The sequence below is a fragment of the Narcine bancroftii genome, chromosome 3 (genome assembly GCF_036971445.1).
Source record: "Narcine bancroftii isolate sNarBan1 chromosome 3, sNarBan1.hap1, whole genome shotgun sequence".
Lineage (NCBI taxonomy): Eukaryota > Metazoa > Chordata > Chondrichthyes > Torpediniformes > Narcinidae > Narcine > Narcine bancroftii.
In genome coordinates, this window is record NC_091471.1 from 61672099 (window position 1) to 61695464 (window position 23366).

Here is a 23366-nt window from a genome sequence, read left to right on the forward strand (position 1 = left end):
GGCAGACACGGTTGCAGTGGTTGCAAGGGAAAATTGGTTGGTTGGGGTTGGGTGTTGGGTTTTTCCTCCTTTGTCTTTTGTCAGTGAGGTGGGCTCTGTGGTCTTCTTCAAAAGAGGTTGCTGCCCGCTGAACTGTGAGGCGCCAAGATGCACAGTTTGAGGCGATATCAGCCCACTGGCAGTGGTCAATGTGGCAGGCACCAAGAGATTTCTTTAGGCAGTCCTTGTACCTCTTCTTTGGTGCACCTGTGTCTCGGTGGCCAGTGGAGAGCTCGCCATATAACACGATCTTGGGAAGGCGATGGTCCTCCATTCTGGAGACGTGACCTACCCAGCGCAGTTTGATCTTCAGCAGCGTGGATTCGACGCTGTCGGCCTCTGCCATCTCAAGTACTTCGATGTTGGTGATGAAGTCACTCCAATGAATGTTGAGGATGGAGTGGAGACAACGCTGGTGGAAGCATTCTAGGAGCTGTAGGTGATGCCGGTAAAGGACCCATGATTCGGAGCCGAACAGGAGTGTGGGTATGACAACGGCTCTGTATACGCTAATCTTTGTGAGGTTTTTCAGTTGGTTGTTTTTCCAGACTCTTTTGTGTAGTCTTCCAAAGGTGCTATTTGCCTTGGTGAGTCTGTTGTCTATCTCGTTGTCGATCCTTGCATCCGATGAAATGGTGCAGCCGAGATAGGTAAACTGGTTGACCGTTTTGTGTGCCCGATGGAGATGTGGGGGGGCTGGTAATCATGGTGGGGAGCTGGCTGATGGAGGACCTCAGTTTTCTTCAGGCTGACTTCCAGGCCAAATATTTTGGCAGCTTCCGCAAAACAGGATGTCAAGCGCTGAAGAGCTGGCTCTGAATGGGCAACTAAAGCGGCATCGTCTGCAAAGAGAAGTTCATGGACAAGTTGCTCTTGTGTCTTGGTGTGAGCTTGCAGGCACCTCAGATTGAAGAGACTGCCATCCGTGCGGTACCGGATGTAAACAGCGTCTTCATCGTTGAGGTCTTTCATGGCTTGTTTCAGCATCATGCTGAAGAAGATTGAAAAGAGGGTTGGTGCGAGAACGCAGCCTTGCTTCACTCCATTGTTAATGGAGAATGGTTCAGAGAGCTCATTGCTGTATCTGACCCGACCTTGTTGGTTTTCGTGCAGATGGATAACCATGTTGAGGAACTTTGGGGGGCATCCGAGGCACTCTAGTATTTGCCAAAGCCCTTTCCTACTCATGGTGTCGAAGGCTTTGGTGAGGTCTTACTATTGTTACAAGTCCAGAGGATCCCAAAACCCAGCAGCAATAGAAATTCATGAAGACAAATGGTTACTTAAACAAAAGATGCTTTTAATTTTCTGTAAACATAAAACAGAATCAAAGTTTAACTTGTTACTATTAACTTAACTTAACCTAACTTAGCCTCCTTCTAATTCTAAGCGTAGATGTATGTAATGTGTATATGTTCAGGAAAGTTCTTTGATTCACAATCCAATCTCACTCCTCCAAGTTCACAAGTATCAGGCAATTCTGTGCACAGAATTTAACATTTATGAATTTTCACCAAGCTCTGATGCTTAAAGGTAATTGGTTACCACTCAGGAAGGTTCTTGTTGGTTTCAGAGAGAGAAATTTATTGCTTGTTGGACACACCCAAACTGATTCATTCCGATCAGCCACTTCAGTGTGTCGACGAAGAAACTTTTCCCATCATGGGTTTTCCAAATGATAACCTTGTCTTCCAGGTCACCTTATTTCGGGAGAAACACGCCAGCCAGCCATTTCTTCTTGCAAAGATTACAAGGGTTTTCAACAGGCTGAACTCAGAATTCACAACCTATCTTCAACATGGGGTTTCAACCAGCTGCCAGCTTGTCCTGTTCCAGTCCCAGATGCTGTTGCTGAGCTGAATTCTCTCCCACTCTTTCTCCAAAGCATAACATGTTTTTTTTCTCTCTCTCTCTCTTTCCGCTTGCAAAACCACATGACCCCTCATAGAACAGCAAACTGCAACTAGAAAGATTACCGTCACCGGAATCAGCTTTTGAGTGTGTTCATCTGTTCCTTTAAAGTCAATAGTCCATTTATTCCACATTAGTCCAATCCACGCCTACTTGCGAAATCTCCATAGGCATTCTACAAAGTTTCTGCAAAGTCACTGTGAACACGCATAGCTCTTGCATTTCAAATGAGATCTCTTTTGTGCTGTTTCTCTGTTTATGAAGTGACCTACACACTAAACCTCCTACAATCTATCTCTTTTAAAAACGTATATATATAATGTAAAATATAATATAACCCATCACACTATACTCGTTTGAAATGATTGCTACTGAAGATGGAGGACTATTCCTGAAATATTGAAATGTAAATATTTTTCAGAAAAAGAGAGAAAATATATTTTCATAAAACTATTCACAACAAGTCGCATCTGCCCAGTGAAGTACTTTTGAATTTTATACATTGTCGTGTTATCAGAAGCATGAATATCTTGTTTGTTGCTTGATTAGGACTTTTAGTTGTAATTTGATATTTTCTAACTTTCTTCTACTGCAGAATATTTTTCAGCTTATACAATAGATCAACCAAAAAGTTTGTTTTTATTTTGTTGACCTGAAGATCTGCTTTAAATTTTAAGTATGAGCTTAGTCATGGAGATCTTAAACGTGAATATTTTCCACCTTTTTTCATTCATTGTCAACAATGTGTTTTCATAAGTTGAGAATTTTACACATGGGAAAACATAAATACCATCTGTACTACCAAACTTTGAACAATATCTTGTACATCCTTTTCAAGCCATGATGATTTATTTTCTGACAGAATGTCTACATTTTGGATTGATCTGAACTGTTGAATCTACTCTATAGGAACTGGATTAAAATTATTCATTCTCATTTTCATTTGGTTACTGAAATAAAAGAAAATTTGTGTTTGCATCAGTTCTGGTTAATTTCAAATCAAAGTCTGAAGCAAACATGAGCAACCTATGAAAAGAAGTCATAATTAGTAAATACTTAGAATAATATGAAATCACAACATATGTTAAAAATGTTTGTTCACAGCATTGTTATGATTCTTACAGGTCTTGTGGAAATATGTAACCAAACATAAAAACCTAAAACATCCTCATTTATGAGAAGTGATCCATATTTTCCAAAGAGTTAGACAAAAACAGGCCCTTTAGCCCAATGCATCCATGTTGGCCAAGTTGCATACCTGAACTAGTTCCATTTTTATTTGTTTGACTCATTTGTCTACTTTTGGTCTAATTCCCTCTTAAACCATTCCTATCCATGTACCTATCCAATTTCTTTTAAACATTGTAATTGTACTCGCCTCTACCACATCCTTGTGCAGCTCATTTCACATACCCACCAACCTCGGTGCAGAAACAAATTCCTCCTTGCGTCCCCTTTAAATCTTTTCCCTTAAATCTCACCTGAAATCAATGTCCTCTCGACCTAGACTTACCTACCTTGACCAAATCTATGCCCCTCGTGATTTTGTATACCTCCATAATATTACCTCTTAGCCTCCTACACTCCAAGGAAAGAAAAGCCTCTGCCTTATCCAGTCTCTCCTTCTAACTGAAGTCATCCAGTCCTTTTCTGCACTCTTTATAGTAAGGTGACCAGAACTACCAATGCTCCAAGTATGGTCTCACCAATGTCTTGTACAGTTCATGGTTGTTGCCATGACTGTGAATTGTCAGTGTCATGGATTAGGGGCAGGTTATTAGAGCACCTTTGTCTCATGGATGTTGATTTCTCAGTCTCCTCCTCACACGTGCTTCAGTGAAAATGTAATCGATGGCTTGCAGCTTTGCTTTTGAGCATGCGATTGTCATCTTCACTCTGCAGCTCTTATGGTGTGATTTGAATATCCTTGGTTCTAGAGTGTGGCTGTTATAGGCTGAACAGCTTCCTCTTGGTGCTGAAGATTGGATCCATTCAAACAAACAGTTTATTTCTTGGAGGAGAGATGCCTTGTGGAGGTGATGGTGCTGAGGAAAGCACCAGGGCTATGATGCTGCTTTATTTGAAATCAGATCTCACAAATAGTCATTAATTTGTTGCCCCATTGGCTCATGTAATAGCTTGCGAGCCATCAATTAAGACAAAGACAACTTTCTGTAGCAGCTAAATTTGAGGCTTCATAGGCCCTCCTGATTGATGGAGTTGAAGGCTTTAATGGGATTGATAAATTCCAGGTATAGAATGTGGTAGGTGGTGGCCTGAGGCAAATTATTAAAATAAGTTGGTCGTGACAAAAATAAACTGTCCTACTGTGAAAGGTGATGAGAAATGTTTGTGATTTTTTTTTGAAAAGCTGTCAGAAGTGAATCAGTGTTTTGTGTAAACTTTGCAGAATATCTTTGCAAAGAATATCAGTTAAGGATTAATACAGTGGTTTCAACTTTTTCTTTCCGTTCACATTGTATTTTAAGTATTCCCATGCCATAGGTGCTCTGTGATCAGTAAGCGATTGCTTAAGGTGATATGTGAGTGGAAAGAAAAAGGTTGAGAACCACTGGATTAATGTATAATAATGTCAAAATAACATTTGCTGTTAAATTCAGTGTGAGCAAAGTGGCTACAGCCGATAGAAGGAGAGCGGGCACTTATTTTGTCAAAACATGACTGTATTGTGACTTCAGCTATTGCATTTGAACTGGCACAATATACATTTATTTTAAACTAGCTTTTTGGATCTGCTGTGGAGGTAAATTGATGAAGGAAAGCGCAAATCTGTTTTAACTGTAACTGTCTTACCAAATATGTGTGTTACTGGGATTGAAAATTACACTTCATTGTAACAATCCCATTACAGTTAAGACATGAAATAGGTTGTTGGACATGCCACATTGTTGCTTCTAATCAATGGTACTTTGCCTTTTTTTCAGATTCTAAATGGCCTCTAGGAAATCAGGATCAGATTTTCAGAACTCTGGTATGTTTATAATTTTTTTTAAACCGGCAACTAATTTTGTTTTCCCCAGGACTGGCCAAAAGGGCCTGTTACTGTGCTCTATCTCAAAATAAAGTAAACCGGGGCATGGTTCATATAGTGGCTAGCTCAACACTAATACACCGCCAGCAAACCAGGTTTGAATCCAGTGCTGTCTTCCAAGGAGCTTGTACATTTTCTCCTCATGGATTTCCACTGGATGCCTCCGTTTCCTCCTGCATTCCACTGTGCAGGGTTAGTCAGTTAATTTGTCACGTAGGTGTATTTGGATGGCCTAAGTTTAAAAGCTGGAAGGGCCTGTTGCCATGCTCTGTTTTTTAAAAAAGTAATAACTAACCAAATGTTAATGATTTTTCTCAACAACATATATTGACAATAATTCTACAGTTTAATGATATCTCTCTAAAAGTATCTTGAATTCCTCAAGGTTTTGCAATGCAACTTTTACAATGTGCCATGCAGATGCATAATTCGAATCATCTAATCTGCAAATTATATATTTGAGTACTGTAGTTAGAGAAGAGTAATCTAGTTATTTCCACCCCTTTACACTCTTATTCCTCAAATAGTTCCTTTCAATTATTGACTTAATTTTTTAACAGCTGATATTTGAATTTGTATCTCCCGTCATTAGGCTGAACATTCCAAATCAGAACCTTGCTTTGCATTTGGGTACCATCAAACCAGATGGTATTAATATCGACGTCTCCATTTTCCATTCTATCTTTTCCTCTCTCTCTTTCCCCCGTCACTTTGTCTCCATTGTCCAACTCCTCTGCCCTTCCCTCTCCCTCACCCTCCCCCATCATTTCTCAGATTTTTTTCTTCTGCCCTCCCATTCATACCTATCCATGACCTGTGGCCTTGTAACCTTCCCCACCCCTCCTTCCCTCCTCTTCTCTTCTTCTCCACTCCCCCCCCCCCCCAACAAGCTTTTTTATTCAGGATCCTAAATTATTCAAACCTTGATAAAGGGCTCAGGCCTGAAATGTTGATTGCCCTTTACTTCCAATAGACGCTGCATGACCTGAGTTTCTCCAGCACTTTTGTGTTTTGCACTACATTCACAGTGTTTGCACTCTTTCCAGTTTAACACCATGCCTTGCTTTCCCCCCCCCCCCCACCCCGCCCCCACTCCCCTTATGTTTCCTCTGGTTTTTTTTGTGCATTTCAATTTAAATCTTGAACCTATAACCTCTGGAAACATTTTCTGTTTTGTGACAGATTATAGATATGTTTTTAGGAGATAAATTGGGGCAGGTTTTTTAGTGTAGGTCACATGCAAACATTTTAAAATCGATCTTATTTAAAATACTGGAGCTCTGCTCATGCTAGACAGGCTGGCTCCAAGAGCCTTTGCAAAAGCTTTGGAGAGTGCCCAAGAGACTTCACTAATAGATTATTGTATACAAAAAGGCAACAGATGAAAGAACTCGTCGGAGCTGCAGGCTGTCAGGAGTGGAACTTGCTGCTCTAAGAGGGTCATGTGGTTTTGGAAGCAGAGAGAGAAAAATACAGGCTTTTTCTCTGTGAGAGAGAGAGTTTGATTCTGCAGTTTTACAGTCAGCAGCAGGAGCTGGGACTAGAACAGGATAAGCTGGCAAACTTGTAGAAAACCCCCATTTGGAAGACAGGTTGTGAGTGCTTAGTTCAGCCTGGTCAAGCATACAAGAGGAGAGGACTGGCTGCCTAATGTTTCACTTGAAATAAGTGAAACAAAAAGGAACTCTGTGGTGACCTGAAAGAAAGAGGTTATCATCTGGATGGGGCAAGTTTCTTCGGCAAGACACTGAAATGGCTGGTTACAAGGAGTCAGTTGTGGGTGTCCAGTGAACAACAAATCTCTCTCTGAAAACTGACAAGAACCTTTCTGTGCAGTAACCATTTAACTTTGAAGCACCAAAGCCTGGTGAACTTTATTAACGTTAAATTCTGTGCACAGTATAAGAATTGCCTGCAACCAGTAAACTTGGAGGAATAAGAAGTGAGATTGGACTGTGAATCAAAGAACTTTTCTAAACTTACATACACATCACATAAATGTGCGCTTAGAATTAGAAGGGGGTTAAGTTACGTTAGTTAAGTAAATAGTAATGTTAAAGTTTGATCCTGTTTTCATGTTGAAAGATAATTAAAAGCAATTTTTGTTTAAGTAACCATTTGTCTTGGTGAATATCTATTGCTGCTGGGTTTATGGGTCCTCTCGGCTCATAACAGTTTCTTCATCTGAATTTGGTGATTTTTTTTTTAAACAATTTTTTATTCTCTGTGCTAAGGTGGAAGCTCCCAACTGCTTAAGTCTATTTGTGTACTTTCAATCCTAAAATTGTTCTCGTAAATTTCTTTTGTACCATTTCCAAAGTCGTCACATCTTTTCTGAAGTGTACTACCCGCAAATAGATGCAACACTCTTGGTGTGGATAAACTGTTCTTCCATAGAGAATTAGCAAGATTGTTTTTGAGCCCAGTTCTCTATTCTGGATCTGATGATTTCATATTTACTTCTAACTGCATTTGTTAACATGCCCTGTTACTTTCGATGATTTGCCATATCTCTGCAACTACTTTTGAGACTGCAATTTTTATTTTAAAGGGTGCCACAGCAACAGAAAGCACTTTAATTTGGCTGACAATGTTAAAATGTATTGCTTCATTGAAAGCAAAAGTCAAAACTGAATCTTGTATATCACCTGATGAGCAAAAAAAAATCTTATTTTCCCTTGTCAAATGGATGCATGCATGTGTAGTCAATACACATACAGAGACAAATGTAGAGGGCCCAGCATGTTCCTTCCCTCCCTGAATTCCATCTACATTTCCTACTGTCTAGGAAAGGCAGCCAACATACTGAAGGGCACAGCACGCCCCAAACCCACTCTTCGTCTTCTTCGCATCAAGAAGGGTAAAGGGTGTGAAACCACCAAAATACAGTTTCTTTCCCACAGCTCTCAAGATCATGAATGAATTGCACAACACTGCTGCCACACTGCCCATGCTTGGTACCAATTAATTTCTGTAATTATACTCTTTTCACAGCGGCATGAACATTAGAGATAATCTATTAGTGTGCTCACAAAAGAACCCTTCTCATTACTTGGAATCTTGTGACTGTAAATCAACAAACTATAACTAATAAACAAACTACATTATAACTCTGATTATCCGAAATGGTAAGGACTGGGCCTACGTCAGATAAAAGTTTTTTTTCGGAGAACTGATCATTTTATAAAAAACAGTCTAGTGGCAACAGCAAATCACTTGTATCAATGTTTAAACAACAACAAGCAACAAGGGAAGGCTTTATAAGCATTAAAATCACGTTTAATTCTCACCGAAAAAATAGTTGGCTGCCGCCAATCACTGAGATGAACCCAACACGGCTGTCGATCACAGAGACCTCTCAACTACCGCTGCCGATCACCGATGCAAACCCACTACTGCTGCTGATCCCTGGGAAGGTTTCCTGGGCTGGTGGAACACTCACTGGCGAGTTGACGGTCTCCTGTCTCCCTGGTCACTGGAGCTCCTAACTCTGAATCCTTCCTTAGGCCTACAGCACATGCACATCAGGGAAGTGTGCCAAGGAGGGAGGAAGGGATGGGGGATAGGAAGGGAGGAAATGCTACTGAACCAAAGGTCCTGCTCCTGCCTGGGAGCCCGATGTCCCCGCTCCTGCCCAGGAGGTCGCTCTCCTTGATCATACTTGGACAAGGGATTCTTCTGACTGTTTGTGGCTGGGAGAAAGTGGCACACAGTTTGAGAGAGAGAAAATTTAGTAGGGGAAGGTTAAAAAAAAGAAATGGTAAGTGAGTGGTGGGAGTTACCTGAAACGAGGACAATTGTTCTAATTTCAAATCAGGTGAATTTTTTTCAACCTGTGAGATGAGTTTGGTTTTGAAAATATTTTGGATAAATGAGGATTTCTGATTTGATTCTGATACCCTCATTTATCAAAAAAAATTTTTTAATTTTGGATAAATTGTGATTTTGGAGAATCAGATTTTTGGATAATTGGAGTTGTACTGTATATCTAACTAACAAACTGAAACAGGTGTGAATGCCTGCTAAATTTCTCCCCAATTATTGCCGTTAATTTTAAAATTTACCCTTTGCATAGTTGTCAACAGATTTTGATGATCTGAACAATAAAAAGATTCAGTCATTAAGTTTTTGTTTGCATTTCAAGGGTTCTGTGGCATTTATAAACATCAGAAGTTTATCAACCAGTTATCTTGAAGACTCATCACATAAATTCAGAATACAGAGCAGAAGGGTTTTTGAGGGGGTGGGGAGAAGAATTATGTTGTTGAAGAAGCTCCAATTTTTTCAACTGTTTTATGGATAGGAATATTTGTCAATTAACCGAAGTTTACACCTTCAGTAAGATCTTTGTGGATCCCTTAATGTCAAATGTAAGAGTCTTGCCTGTGTAGTAACGGATTATGATTGACTGCAACTACTGGGATTCCACAATTAACTATGGATGAATGAATTCCAGAAATTACTGCCACTAATATCCATGAAATAAGAGTGCTCGCTCCTATGATTTTATTAATGCATCAACATTTGGATCATTGTTTGTACAAAGCTTTTCATCTCAGGTGAACCAAATTGTCAGATACAGACAGGTTATTTATATTTTGATTACTAGCATTGATTGAGGTTTTTTTTTGGTTCATTGGAATCACCAAGCGACTAGCAGATCATAGCTTCATTTGTTGAAACATTTTCAGGTGAATTATTTTAAGTTCTGGCAATCACATTTATTTCACATCATTTTATACGGGGCTACTTAGATATACACATAGTTGCTTTCTACTTAAGAATCAGCTCAATGTCATCGATGGGCTAATGCAAATTAATCTACATACATGACGTGTGGCTGTATTTCAAAATGGCTTCATTAAAGATACCATAATAAATGTAGGTTCTTTTCTCAATATTTGCTGATTTAAATCCTTTAAAATGAAAGTGATTGAAGGTTATGACCATTCTTTAAGTTATCTTTTTAAAATGCATTAAAATATTTTAAGTAACAACTAACAAAAATTCCCTTTGTTCCTGAAAGAGCAATTTTTCCCACCATGGCCTAAATTTCCATTAGTTTTGTGCATTCTTCCTGCATCTTCCAACAAACTAAACTGTGTCTTTATTATGCTTGCATCAGGATGCAATAGCAGCATGGTGACATACAGGGCCAGCTTATTAATTGCCAGGTCCAGAAATAATTAAATATTAAATTCTTGAAGACAGTTCAGTGAATTCAAACAATGGTCCAGATTGTGTGGTGGCTAACCAGCAAGTTTGCAGTCAACTGTTGTTCAGCCACTTGTGAGCTCTGGTGTGTTCCAGATTTTCTGCTTCTACACAGTGCAGAGATGAAGTACAAAATATGATAGCTGTTAGCATAGCTGATTTCTTGGTGAGGGTCCAAGAGTGCTCCAATGACAAGCGGAGGGGCCAAATAAATGATCTGCAGTAATGTAGAGACAAATGACAATGTACTGGTGTGAATTGAAACTGCCTTTTTAACTTAACTATCCAGTATTATCCAATGTACAAATGAGAAGGTTTTTTTTTAAAAAAATGGTAGAATTGTCAGGAATTTGAATAATAGCTTGAGGCCAATAGTCTAACCTGTCATCTGTAACCTGGACATGATAGCAGCAATAAAGAATAAAATTAAATTAGTGATGTTTTGTGACAAGATGTCCATGGAGGTAAGAGTGGGGTGGATTTAAAAGGAACCAATCTTTATAACTAATGATATTGATAAGACAAATTTTTAAAAAATGTTTTGACAATGAATGTTAGCAGTTTGGAAGTTTTCTAAACATCTGTTTCTGTTCAGGAGCAGGTTTTAGTTATCTGGATGATGTCACATTTAAGATTGGTGATAAATTCAAGATTCCAACCAAAGTGGGATTTCCAATTGGATTTTGTATATCCGACTACTCCACACGATTTAGAGAGATCCATGTGAGTGTGAATAAAAACTAATTTGTTTTGTATTTGTATGAATTGTTGACCGAAGGTGAAATGTAAGATATTTGTATTCTAAAGAAGTCATTCTTCAGGAATGACTTTGTTGATCACTTAAAACTAGTGTGGCATCCTGTGCTTTTTTTTGTTTGAAGCAGAGGATGTAATATTGCATATGTTGATCCTACTTGGAAGAATTTCCACCTATTTGGAAGAAGAATTTCCACATGATGGGTCAAATCAGTTTAAATTATTTTCCTATTTCTAGGCTTTGATGTAGTTTTTTTGGATTTGAATGTTTTGCTCAGTTTTCCATTTCAAAAGAACCAATATTAAAACAGTTTATTAAAGGTGGAAATATTTTTCTTTTATTGTTTGTCTTTATAGCCAAAATGGGCCTATGAACACAGGTTACTGGAGGACTATAACTTCACAGATTCTCTGATTCCTGTTTTAACTACGTTGTTTAGGATGATATTTGAACCCTGGTTCCAATCACAGCATTGCGCTAACCGTGCCGTCCTCAACCGTGCATGTGCCGGAGCTTTTTAAACTAATTTGGATGTATAATTATTGAAGAAGTAATTTCAAATAAACTCATCCTGAAACTTGAAAATCTCATACAATGTAAATAACAAAAAATAGAAGGTCAATGACACACAATTAACCTTCAGTGAAATACGACAGGCAGTGTCATCTGCTGCGAAACTTTGGCAGCCTCACTCAACACTCAGTACAATACATTTGATGATACACAATAAAATGTTGTTATTCTTACCAAGGAAGTTTTCTTTCAAAAGAAAAAAGAACATGTACTAATCTTTTTTGGGAAAGAGGAACTCACTGTCCAAAATTATGGATTACAATGCAATGAAAGTCAGTTGCATGAGCTACATCTGCCTTATCTAAGATATTTTATCACTAACACCCTGGTTGCTCCTTCTTCTTACATTCCGCCTTGTTCAATCTTTATTTTTCAATATCTGCACTCACCCCACAACACCACCTTAAATTTGTTTGATAAATCTTCAATCCTCACAGCAATTTTTAATCCTCAGTGATTTCAGTTGCCATCTCAACTCACCTCTCCTCACACCTACCCCTTTCCACTCCTGATTTTGTTGTTAACTTATCCTTAAACTATCATACAGCAAAGTTTGTATGGGTGCCTACCAACATTTTTCCATACTTCGATGAAGGGCTCAAGCCTGAAACGTTGGTTATGTACCTTTTATCTTGGCTGAAAAAAGTACACTGTTTTATCTGCTGAGTTTCTCCAGCATCGTGTTTTTACTTCGACCACAGATTTTCATGTTTTACTTTGTCTTATAGCAAATCATGGCTATCTGCTCATTCTTTTTCATGTATTCATATTTCCATCACCTTAGTCACAGATGTCCATTTACAAACATGAGTATCTTTTTTTAGTTTTAACTCTATATACTCTTCGATCCATCAGTCTAATTGTTCCACATAAAGCATTATTGAGATTTGCTCTTCTCTCTTGAAACAACTTGCTACATAGACAGTCTGGAGAATCATACCCTCAGATTTATTTCCCTGTCAGCTTCTTTGAAACATCCTTCCAAAATTCCAGTGCAAGTAGTTCATTGACTTGTAAGATTGACTCTACCGGAGTCTGCTGAATTCTAATGCCTCTTCCTCAAGGAAGGGAGCAATCACTGTACTGAGAGTAATCTTTAGGCCTCCAAATAGCCCTTGGACACTGAGGAACAGATAAGTAGGTTGATTTTTGAATGGTGCAGAAATTACAGGGTTGTTGGCATGGGAGACTTCAACTTCCTTAATGTTGACTGGCACATCCTGACTGCAAGAGGGATAGATGAGGTAAAATTTGTCAGGTTTGTCCAAAAAGGATTCCTGACACAGTATTTGGGACAGCCGACAAGAGGAGGAGCCATACTTGATCTAGTACTGGGTAATGAACCTGGTCAGATGGCAGACCTCTTGTGGAGGGGCATGTCGATGATAGTGACCACAACTCGGAGTTCCAGCATAGCTATGGACAAGGATAAAAGCAGACAAAATGGGAAAGTGTTCATTTGGGGAAGGGCTAATTACGATGGGATGAGGCAAGAACTAGGAGGAGTAAATTGGGAACAGATGTACGCAGGACAAAGCACAGAAGTAATGTATAGGATGTTTAGGAACCACTTGCATCAGGTTCAAAATGGGTTTGTCCCATTGAAACATGTAAAAGATGGTAGAAAGTAGGAAAAGAGAACAGTGGTTGACAAAATAGACAAGGCAGCTAGTTAAGAGGAAGAAGGAAGCATGTATTAGATTGAGGAAGCACGTATTAGATTAAGGAAGCATATATTAGACTCAGGAAACAGGAAGTGCTCATGAGAATTATATGGTAGCCAGGAAGGAACTTCAGAAAGGACTTTGGGGAGCTCAAAGGGGGCAGAACACTAGTGCAGAGGGACTTGGGAGTGCTTGTGCATGAATCGCAAAAAGTTAGGTTGCAGGTGCAGCAGGTTATTAAGAAGGCAAATGGAATGTTGGCCTTCATTGCTAGAGGAATTGAATTCAGGAGGTAATGTTGCAACTGCATAGGGCACTGGTGAGACCGCACCTGGAGTACTGTGTCCAGTTCTGGTCTCCATATTTGAGGAAGGATATACTGGCTTTGGAGACGGTCCAGAGGTGGTTTACTAGGTTGATCCCTGGGATAAAGGGGTTGACTTAAGATGAAAGATTAAATCGTCTAGGATTGTATTCGCTCGAGTTCAGAAGAATGAGAGGAGATCTTATAGAAACATGTAGGATTATGAAGGGTATGGATAGGATAGATGCAGGAAGGTTTTTTGAGCTGGCCGGGGAAACTAAAACGAGAGGACACAGTCTCAAGATTCGGGGGAGTAGATTTAGGACAGAGATGAGGAAAAATAGTTTTTCCCAGAGAGTAGTGAATGTTTGGAATTCTCTAACCAGGGAAGTGGTTGAGGCTGCGTCATTAAACATATTTAAAATTCAGTTAGATAAATTTTTACATGATAGAGGAATTAGGGGATATGGGGAGAAGGCAGGTAGGTGGAGTTAGGTCATAAATTAGATCAGCCATGATCATATTGAATTGCAGAGCAGGCTCGATGGGCCATTTTTGGCCTACTGCTGTTCCTACTTCCGATGTTCCTATGTTCATTCTATGCATATGTGAAAAACTGAAGGATTACAAGAATGAATGTGTGGCTGCTTAAGGATAAAGGAGGCATCATGTGTCTGGAGGTGGAGGGGGTTGGAGAGGTCCAAAATGAATACTTCAGTGTTCATTGGAGAAAAAGACCTTGATCAGGGTGAGGTCAGAATAGAATGGAACCTTAGCTGTGTGGATTAAAAATTGGCTTGCATTTCAAAAGCAGAGAGTAATACAAGACAAAGTATTCTGCCTGGATGTCAGTAACTAGTGAAGTTCAGCAGAGATCTGTTCTGGGACCCACTTCTCTTTGTGATTTTTATAAATGACCTTGATGAAGAAGCAGAAGGATGGGTCAGTAAGTTTGCAGATGATATGAAGGTTGGAGGAGTTGTGGATGGTGCTGAGGATTGTGGGTTACAAAAGGACATAGACAGGATGCAGAGTTGGGTGGAAAAATGGCAGATAGAGTTCAATCCAGATTAGTCTGAGGTGATACATTTTGGAAGGTCAAACCAGAAGGTTAAGTATAGGGTTTATGATCGGATACTGAACAGTGCGGAGGAATAGCGAGACCTTGGAGTCCAAATCCATACATTGCTCAAGGTTGTCGGACAGGCTTATGGGATAGTTAAGAAAGCAAATGGGAAGCTGGGCTTCATGAATAGGAACATAGGAAGTAGGAACAGGAGAAGGCCAAAAATGGCCGGGGGATCAAGTTCAAGAGTTGAGTACTTAGAGTACTCAAGTCACATTGCAACTCTACAAATCTTGAGTGAGACTGGACTTAAGAGTATTGTGTTCAATTCTGGTCACCTCTCATTAGTGGAAGGATATGGAGCCTGTGGAGAGGAGGCAGAGGAGATTTACCAGGATGTTGCCTGGATTGGAAAATAAGTCTTGTGAGGCAAGGTAGGAAAGCTGGGACTTTTCTCTTTGGAGTGAAGAAGAATGAGAGGAGACTTGATAGAGTTTGCCAAGAGGCATAGATAAGTTGGGCAGCCAGCACCTTTTTCCCAGGGCAGGAATAGCAAACACAAGGGACATCTCTGCAAAGTGAAGGAAGGAAAATTTAGAGGAGATATCAGGGTTTTTTTTTTTTACACAGAGTTATGGGTTCCTAGAATGTCTTGCTAAGGATGGTGGTAGAGGCTGGAACATTTGAGGAATTGAAATTTAAGTTAGGTTACAAATGTTGTATTGTAATTTTATTATTTTATTTTTATCTTTTCTTTAAATATAATTTTTCTCTTTATTCTTGTGATAAAATCTTTAAATAAAGTTTTTTTTTAAAAAAGAGGAATTGAAAAGACTCATAGGACGAAAGGAAAATAGAGTGTTACGATGTAGGAAGCGTTTAGGTTTTTTTGGTAGGAATGTATAGTTCGATACAACATATAGGCCAAAGGACCTGTTCTATACTGTTATATTCTATGTTCTATCTTCTTGAAATAGTCACTAAACACCTATAATTAAAACCAGAAACTGTTGGAAATACTTAATAGATCAAACAGCATCTCTGCAGAAAGAGTAATCATCTTTAATCAGAACCAGGAAAGGTTAAAAATCAAACATACTTTAAGCTGCATTTTTGTGATGGTTGAGAGTGTGGAGAAGACAGAAAATATATTTGAGGAGGTGTGAATGGAAGAAAAAATTTAAGCAATACTGGTACATTTCTGTAAAGAGGTTTGGAGCATGGGAGTTGCTGAAAATCTGAAATAAAAGAGAATGACAAGTTGAACAGGTCAGGTGGCATCCAGCTCTGGTCAAAGAAAAGCTAATTGTAATATTATCGGATAATGACTTGGCATCATCATTTCACATCCTGGAATGGAGAGTGATTGGAAATTGTTGAATTCATTTTTGACCCCTGAGGGTTGCAGTATTCCTGGACGAGACATGCCTTCTGTCCTCTTGACCTCATTCCCACTGAACAGGCTTAATACAAAGCATTTAGCATTGCAAGAGGTCAAAGACAAAAGACAAGAGTGAACAAGCATCAGTAAGTCCTGAGTTTATATTTGTAAGCTGAATGGAGGTGTTTTGCAATGTGGATTACTTTCATGTGGAGTAGAACAAGTGATGATCACTGAATGCATTTAAATGGAAAAAAAGTGCCAGTGAAGGTCTGCACCCCATTTTCCTCTCTTTATTTCCTTGTACCTCTGCAGCATGTTCTTTCTCATATGTTGATCAACTTCTCTTTTATTCTTTTCACATTTAACCTACACTTAGTGGTAATTTACCTACCAGCACGTCAGTAGGATGTGGAAGGAAACTAGAGCACTTGGAGTAAATCCATGTGGTCTCAGATGGAACATTAAATCTCCACACGGATGGCACCAAGGATTAGGATTAAACTTGTCCCTTGGAGCTGTGTGGCAATAGCACCTTGTTACCTAATGTGGATGCCGCTCAGGCCATCTCTTGTCAGTGACTCCATCCGTACCTGCTGCAGACTTGGAAAAGAAGTTAGCATATTAAAAGACCCATCCCACCCTGTTCATACACACTTCTCCCTTTTGTCAGGGATAAAATACCTATGCTGGAAAACACAAACCTCCAGATTTAAAGAACGTTTCTTTCCTGCTGTTATCAGCTCATAAATGCATCTCACACTGATGAAAGATTATGTCCTTGCACTTTGTTTTAAGCATACTTTTCTCTATACCCTGCACTATTTGACTTATTGTGTCCTTACACTTATTTATTTGTTTGTTATTATACCAGTCAAGTGTGAATTGACTTGCCTGGATAGCACACAAAATTAAGTTTTTATGTATCTTGGTACAGGTGACAGTAAACAATTTAATATCAATCTTTCCTGCCACTTTTTGCTTAAATCTCTACTTGGTTTCTGTCCCCAACACAACATTAGTACTGTCCAACTCCAATGTATCCTCTGTCATTGATGACCTGTTGCTCTGCTCTGTTATGCATTTGAATGCTTTGGATCTTAGTCTTGTATCAGTTAAATTTGCTTCAGTAAATTATTGTGAATACTGAATAATTTGATCTCTTCTACAAATTTGAGATTCTCACCACTGATTATATCCCCTTCCATGTATTCTCTGTTTTGTCCCAAGCTGAATTTCCAATTCCATAACCTGTTCATCACAAACAATACCTTGATAATATCACTTTTTTTTCCTGCTTTGGTCCAACAGTTCCTGAAACCTTTACTCATCTATGTGCCTTTTTAACTGACTATACTAACTCTACCCTTTTTGCCCTTGGATTTTCAATCTATCATAAATTATCATTTCTATGCCCAACCCCATCAACCTTGACTTGTACTAGCTCATATGGACTGACTCTGTCTCTCTAATCATTCTTTTAAATTCTTTCTTAGTGTTTGAGTACCTATTTTTTTATTTCTTTGTTCCTCTACATTCTCCAGATCTACACACTGTGACAGAGCTTCTATTCATGTGATTCTGCATTCTTTGTGCCCTACCATGGGAACTATGCGGATTTAGCCATTCGGCTCCAATGCTTTGGTCTGATGTAGGTCTGTGACCTGAAATATTAACTTTGCTCTTTCCACAGATGCTACCTGACCTGCCAAGATTTTCTCACATTTTATTATTTATATTGATATACTTTAGAATGGTGTTCCTGATTCACTTTGTGTCTTGAAACATTTCACAGCATTAACCTTACTCTGTGTTTTCACTCTTTCTCTAAGTACCCTCATTAATCTATTAATCAGACAGTTTTGTAAGCATAAAAATCACTTAGGCAAGCCTGGCAGCTTCTCTGAATATTCCCTTTGGTTTATCCATTCCTCCTCTACCTTGTCACACATTTGAAGTACTAATAGAGGGTCTTTGACTTGAAATGTTCACATTTTTTTCTCTCTATGAATGGTACTTGACCTGTTGACATTTCCAGCATTTTTTTGTTTCAACCACGTGTGGTGTGTGGCCAGGTAGGAAATATTGTGTTATTATTGTTTTACAAGAAATTGGAACAAAACATTTCAGCACAGAAAGAGGGCCTTTAGACCTAGTCTGTGCCAAACTATTATTCTACCTAGAGCTAACCTGCCCATCCATGTACCTGTCCAAACTTCTTAGATGTCAAAATTGAGTCTACATTTACTTATTCAGTTGGCAACTTGATCTACATTCTCACCTCTCTCTGCAGGAAGAAGTTCCCCCCAAATGTTTAATCTTTTCCCTTTTCACCCTCAACCTGTATCCCAACCTGATTGTATTTACTCTATCTATTCCCATCATAATTTTATATACCTCTATCAAAACGCCCCATTTTCTTGTACACTCCAGGGTATAAAGTAACACATTTCTTCAAAATCCTTGTAAATCTCCTTTGCACTTTTTCAATCTTATTGATATCCTTCCTAAGTTGACCAAAACTACACACAATACTCCAAACCTGTCCTCACTAATATCTTGTACGATACCCCATAAAGTCCCAACTCAAATACTCAATACTTTTGTTTATGAAGGTCAATGTGTAAATGCTCTCTTTATGGCCTTATCTACCTATGACACCACTTTCAGAGAATTGTGTATCTGCATTCCTACATCCCTCTGCTCTATTGCACTCCTCAATGTCTTACCTTTTTCATGTTTGTCCTACCTTGGTTTATCCTTTCAAAAGTGCCACACCTTATATTTGTGTGCATTAAATTCCATCTGCCATCTTGCAGTCGTTTTTTCCAGCTGGTCCAGATCCCTTTGAAAGCCTTCCCTGCCCTCCAATGCCCCTGAAATCTTTGTGTCATCTGCAAACTTCCTGATCCAATTTACCACTTTATCATCCAGCTCATTGGTTTAGATGACAACAATGAACTCAGCACCAATCCTTGAGGTACTCCACTATTCACAGGCCTCCAGTCAGAGAGACAATAATCTACTGCCACTATCTGGCTTCTTCCATAAAGCCAATATCCAATCCCAATTTACTACCTCACCATGAACTCTGAGCGACTGAACCTTCCTGACTTACATCCCATGTCAGACCATGTCATAGGCCTTTTTAAAAGTTCATGTTGACAATGTCCACACCCTTACCTTCGTCAACTTTTCTGGTAACTCCTCGAAAAACTGTAAGATTGGTTAAACATGATCTACCACACACAAAGCCATGTTGACTATCCCTCACCAATCCATGTCTATCCAAATGTTTGTTTATCTGATCTCTTGGAGCACCTTCCAATAACTTACTTTTTATTGATGTTCGGCTAATAATTTAGGCTTATAATTTCCTGCATTTATAGACCCCTTTAAACAACAGAACAACATGACCTACCCTCCAATCCTCCAAGCACACCCTCCTTGACCCTTATGATCCTTTTGCTCTTGATATACATGTAGAAGCTCCCTTCACATGGATGCAGAGAAGACCAGGGAGAATGAAGTAAAATCAATAAAAACAACCAGAAACGTTCTAGAAATGAAAAAGAAAGAAGAAAAACTCACTCTGTCGATCCTAGTGCCATGAGAAGACCAGGAGTGGTGGCCTCGTGGAAAGAAAATGGCGGAGCCTGCTGGAGGCATCCGCAGGAAGAAAAGATACAAACACACGGCCTACCTGAAGTGATCGACTACGAGTCTGGGGACACTAGAATGCGCCCGTTAGTGGGCCCGGGAAAGAGTGCAGGCAACACTGTGGGAGAGGCGATACCTGTACTCGGAGGTGAGCCCCGCGAGCGGCAGCAGGAGAGGGCTGGAAGTGGCGGTGGTCGCGCAGGAAGCAGCAGAAAGATGGAGGAGGATGGTGGTGGCCTTGGCTCTGCACACAAAGATCAGGGAAGGATCACAGGCAGCGCTGTGGAAACGGCCCTGCCTGCAACCCGGGGGAGCCCTGTGAGCAGTGGGATGATGACAGGAGAGGGCTGAAAGCAGCAGCGGCGGCACGGAAAGCAGCAGAGAGACAGAGGAGGAAGCAGGTGGCTTCAACCCCGCACAGAAAGGTCAGGGAAGGAATATGGGCACTGCCGTGGAAGCGGCCCTGCCTGCAACCCAGGAGGAGCCCCGTGAGCAGTGGGACGACACAACGGTAGCAGGAGCAAGCCCGGCCTCATGAGAGAGACAGCGACATAGGGAGTAGCTTGGATGGGGAAGTGGAGATTGGCCGACAAGGAGGCCCTGTGTTACAGTTAGAGCAGAGGAAGAAAATGGAGAGGAGAGAGGGAGGGGGCATGGAACTCCCCATTAAGGACTTTAAGGAGGTGATGGAGGCAGTGGTGGAGGCCTCAAAAAATAGATTAAAGAAAGTATTAAAAGCCATCAGCAGAAATGGGAGAAATTAGGAGGGCTGTGGGGGAACTTTCTAGGAAGGTGACGATGGTGGAGGAAAGGGTTGAAAGGGTAGATGACTGTATAGAAAAGTTAGAAAATGATAGAGATGCCTAGAAAAAGTACAGGAAAAAGATGTGGAGAAAAAATAGATACGTTAGAAAATTTCAGCAGAAGAAGCAATATAAAAATTGTAGGGATTAAAGAGAGGATGGAAGGGAAAGATCCCCAAGATATTGGGGAAGAAAAGGATGGGGAAGGGTCTCCAGCTAGAAAGGGCCCACTGGTCCTTCTTCTCCAGGCCAGATCCGGAACAGAGCCTCCATTCGGTCCTGATAAAGCTTCTGAAATATCAGGGCAGGGAATGGATCCTGGGGGTGCAAGGGAGAGAGGGGGCCCAGTAGAATTCAAAGGGGGGAAAGTCCTCTCTTATCCTGATATAAGTGTGGTGTTTATAAAAAGACGCAAGGAATTTGATCCAGTAAAAAAAAACTTTTATTTATATTAAAAAAAAAGGGAATTGGCTTCACACTGTTACATCCAGCAATCCTGAAGGTGTTCCTGTCTTGGGGGAGAGAAGAAATTTTTTGTAGAAGCCAAAGAAGGATTGAGGTATGCAAACACCCTGGCTGCCACACAGGAAGATCCCCAAGGGAGATAAAAGGATGTAGGAGGGCCAAAGACAAAAGGTTGTCTGGCTATAAATAATATAGTTTATCACAATTATTAAAGTTTCAAAGAAGAAAAGTATGTTGGGAGCTTTAGGGTGGCAGAGGAGGTGGAAAGTGTTAGATGGATGCTATAGGCACACTCCAAAATGGGAGGGGAGTTGGCATCAATGTTTTGAACAGTGACACTTATCTGGGAGTATTGTATGTATTTTCTTGAATTGTGGGTTTTAGTTTTTTTTAGTTTGTTTAGGTTTAGTTTCAAGCACGCACATCTGTACCAGGAGTCGGCGGAAGACAAATGGGACGGAAGGTAAGTATCAGAGGACAAGAAGAAAGGGGGAAAGGATAATAGAAAAGCTCTTGGGTAATGGATAAGACAATTAAATTTAAGTTTTAATGTAAATGGGATAAATGGAATGATAAAGAGAAAAAGAGTCTTGGCACACCTTGAAAAAATAATGCAGGAGAACCACCTTACAAAGCAAAAGCATAAAATGTTAAAGAGGGGTTGGATGGGCCAGGTGGCAATGTCCTCCCTCAATTCCAGAGTGAGTGGATGATAGGGAAGAATGTCCCAGTAGTGGTCCGGGATGTGGTTGCTGATCCAGCAGGGAGATTCGTGATGATGCATTGTCTAATATACACGGAATCCTGTACACTTTATGAATATATATGCTCCAAATTTCAATGACGAAAAATTTATACAAGACATACTCTTGAAAGTAACTAAAGGGTGTGAAAATATCTTGATTTGAGGGAGTTCAATTTTTATCTGGATCCGGCCATGGATAAATCAGCAAAGAATGTTATAAGGGCCCGGGTAGCTAAATCCACCCTGACCTTCATGAAAGAGCTGACTCTCATAGATGTCTGGAGATGACTGAATCAAAGAGAAAGGGATTATTCTTTTTACTCAAGACAACACGATTCCTATACTAGGATTGATTTATTTTTGGCGTCAGCCAATTGGAGAATCGGACAGTTGAAACCGAATACACAGCACGGTTGCCTTGACTTTATCTATCATAATGCCATATAAGCAAGCCTCAATATATAGATAGTGCCTGAACATGTTGCTTTTGGGAAAACCGGAATTTTGTAGCTTTGTTAGAGCTCAGAGATAGTATTGTTTTATAAGATGAACTGCCCCTCTACTGAGGATAACTTCCTAATATGGGACAAACAGAAGGCTTATTTAAGGGGCCAGATAATTGGATATACCCAGAGCATAAAAAAGGGGCATATGAGGGATATTAATGAGATAGCCTGTCTTGGGTAAACTTATACCTTTCATTTTAGATTGGTCACAGTGTTTGAGCTACCGAAAGAAAATAGACACACACACACCGAGAGCAGTTCAGTTTATACAAGTCTTTATTACTAAATAGCTAGCTGAATTCACACTACAATATGCAAGCCCTTTCCAATTATACTTATCAATGCCTGGACTGGTCCCAACTGCCAAAGCGAGGCAACGAGTGCACACTTGTATAGGTAGTCGGGGCGCCGGTAGCAGCTTCTCTACCTCCGTCGACTGGGACGTTAGCTGGACTCTTGAAGTTCTTCTTCTTGCTGAGAGATGTTGCCACCTCTTGGAGAGTCTCAAACTTCAGCAGTGGGACCATGGCTTATATTACCCAAAAGTTTTTTACTTCAGATCTTATCTCTTTGAACAAATGATTTAATTATCTTCAAGGTCTCCTGACAGTCTGCGACCAACAGAAGACAACTGCATCTCTGGTCCTCATGGTGAAAGTTAGGTAATGTCTACTGATTCATATGCATCTCTGGGCCCCATGGTGGAATTTAGATTATGTCTTCTGATGCAACTGCATCCCTTCTTGCTTAAGCTGGTCTAAATCCTCCATTAAATAGCCCAACTGGAAAAGGATTCTCAAAGATCGGGCACAGAGAGAAAATACTGGAATTTGGTGAATAAAAAGCTCAAATATAATACATTATAAACATACAAGCCAGAAAAGTTAATTTTAATATTTAGTCAGTAGTATTATGAGCTGGGTCAACCAGTTTACCTATCTCGGCTGCACCATTTCATCAGATGCAAGGATCGACAACGAGATAGACAACAGACTCGCCAAGGCAAATAGCGCCTTTGGAAGACTACACAAAAGAGTCTGGAAAAACAACCAACTGAAAAACCTGACAAAGATTAGCATATACAGAGCCGTTGTCATACCCACACTCCTGTTCGGCTCCGAATCATGGGTCCTCTACCGGCATCACCTACGGCTCCTAGAACGCTTCCACCAGCGTTGTCTCCGCTCCATCCTCAAAATTCATTGGAGCGACTTCATCTCCAACAT

The 23366-nt window shown here is 40.0% G+C and overlaps 1 protein-coding gene across 5 annotated transcripts in view; it reads left to right on the forward strand.

Moving 5' to 3' along the window:
* ubap1 (ubiquitin associated protein 1) overlaps nt 1-23366 on the forward strand; it is a 57858-nt gene that overhangs the window by 14538 nt on the left and 19954 nt on the right. For 3 of the 5 annotated variants that reach the window (XM_069924164.1, XM_069924163.1, XM_069924165.1), the window contains exons 2-3: nt 4896-4942; nt 10812-10939. In XM_069924164.1, coding sequence (XP_069780265.1) covers nt 4903-4942; nt 10812-10939 — 168 coding nt within the window. In that variant the 5' untranslated portion in view covers nt 4896-4902. The remainder of the gene's footprint in view (nt 1-4895; nt 4943-10811; nt 10940-23366) is intronic. The other 2 variants (XM_069924167.1, XM_069924166.1) reach the window with 1 other exon arrangement.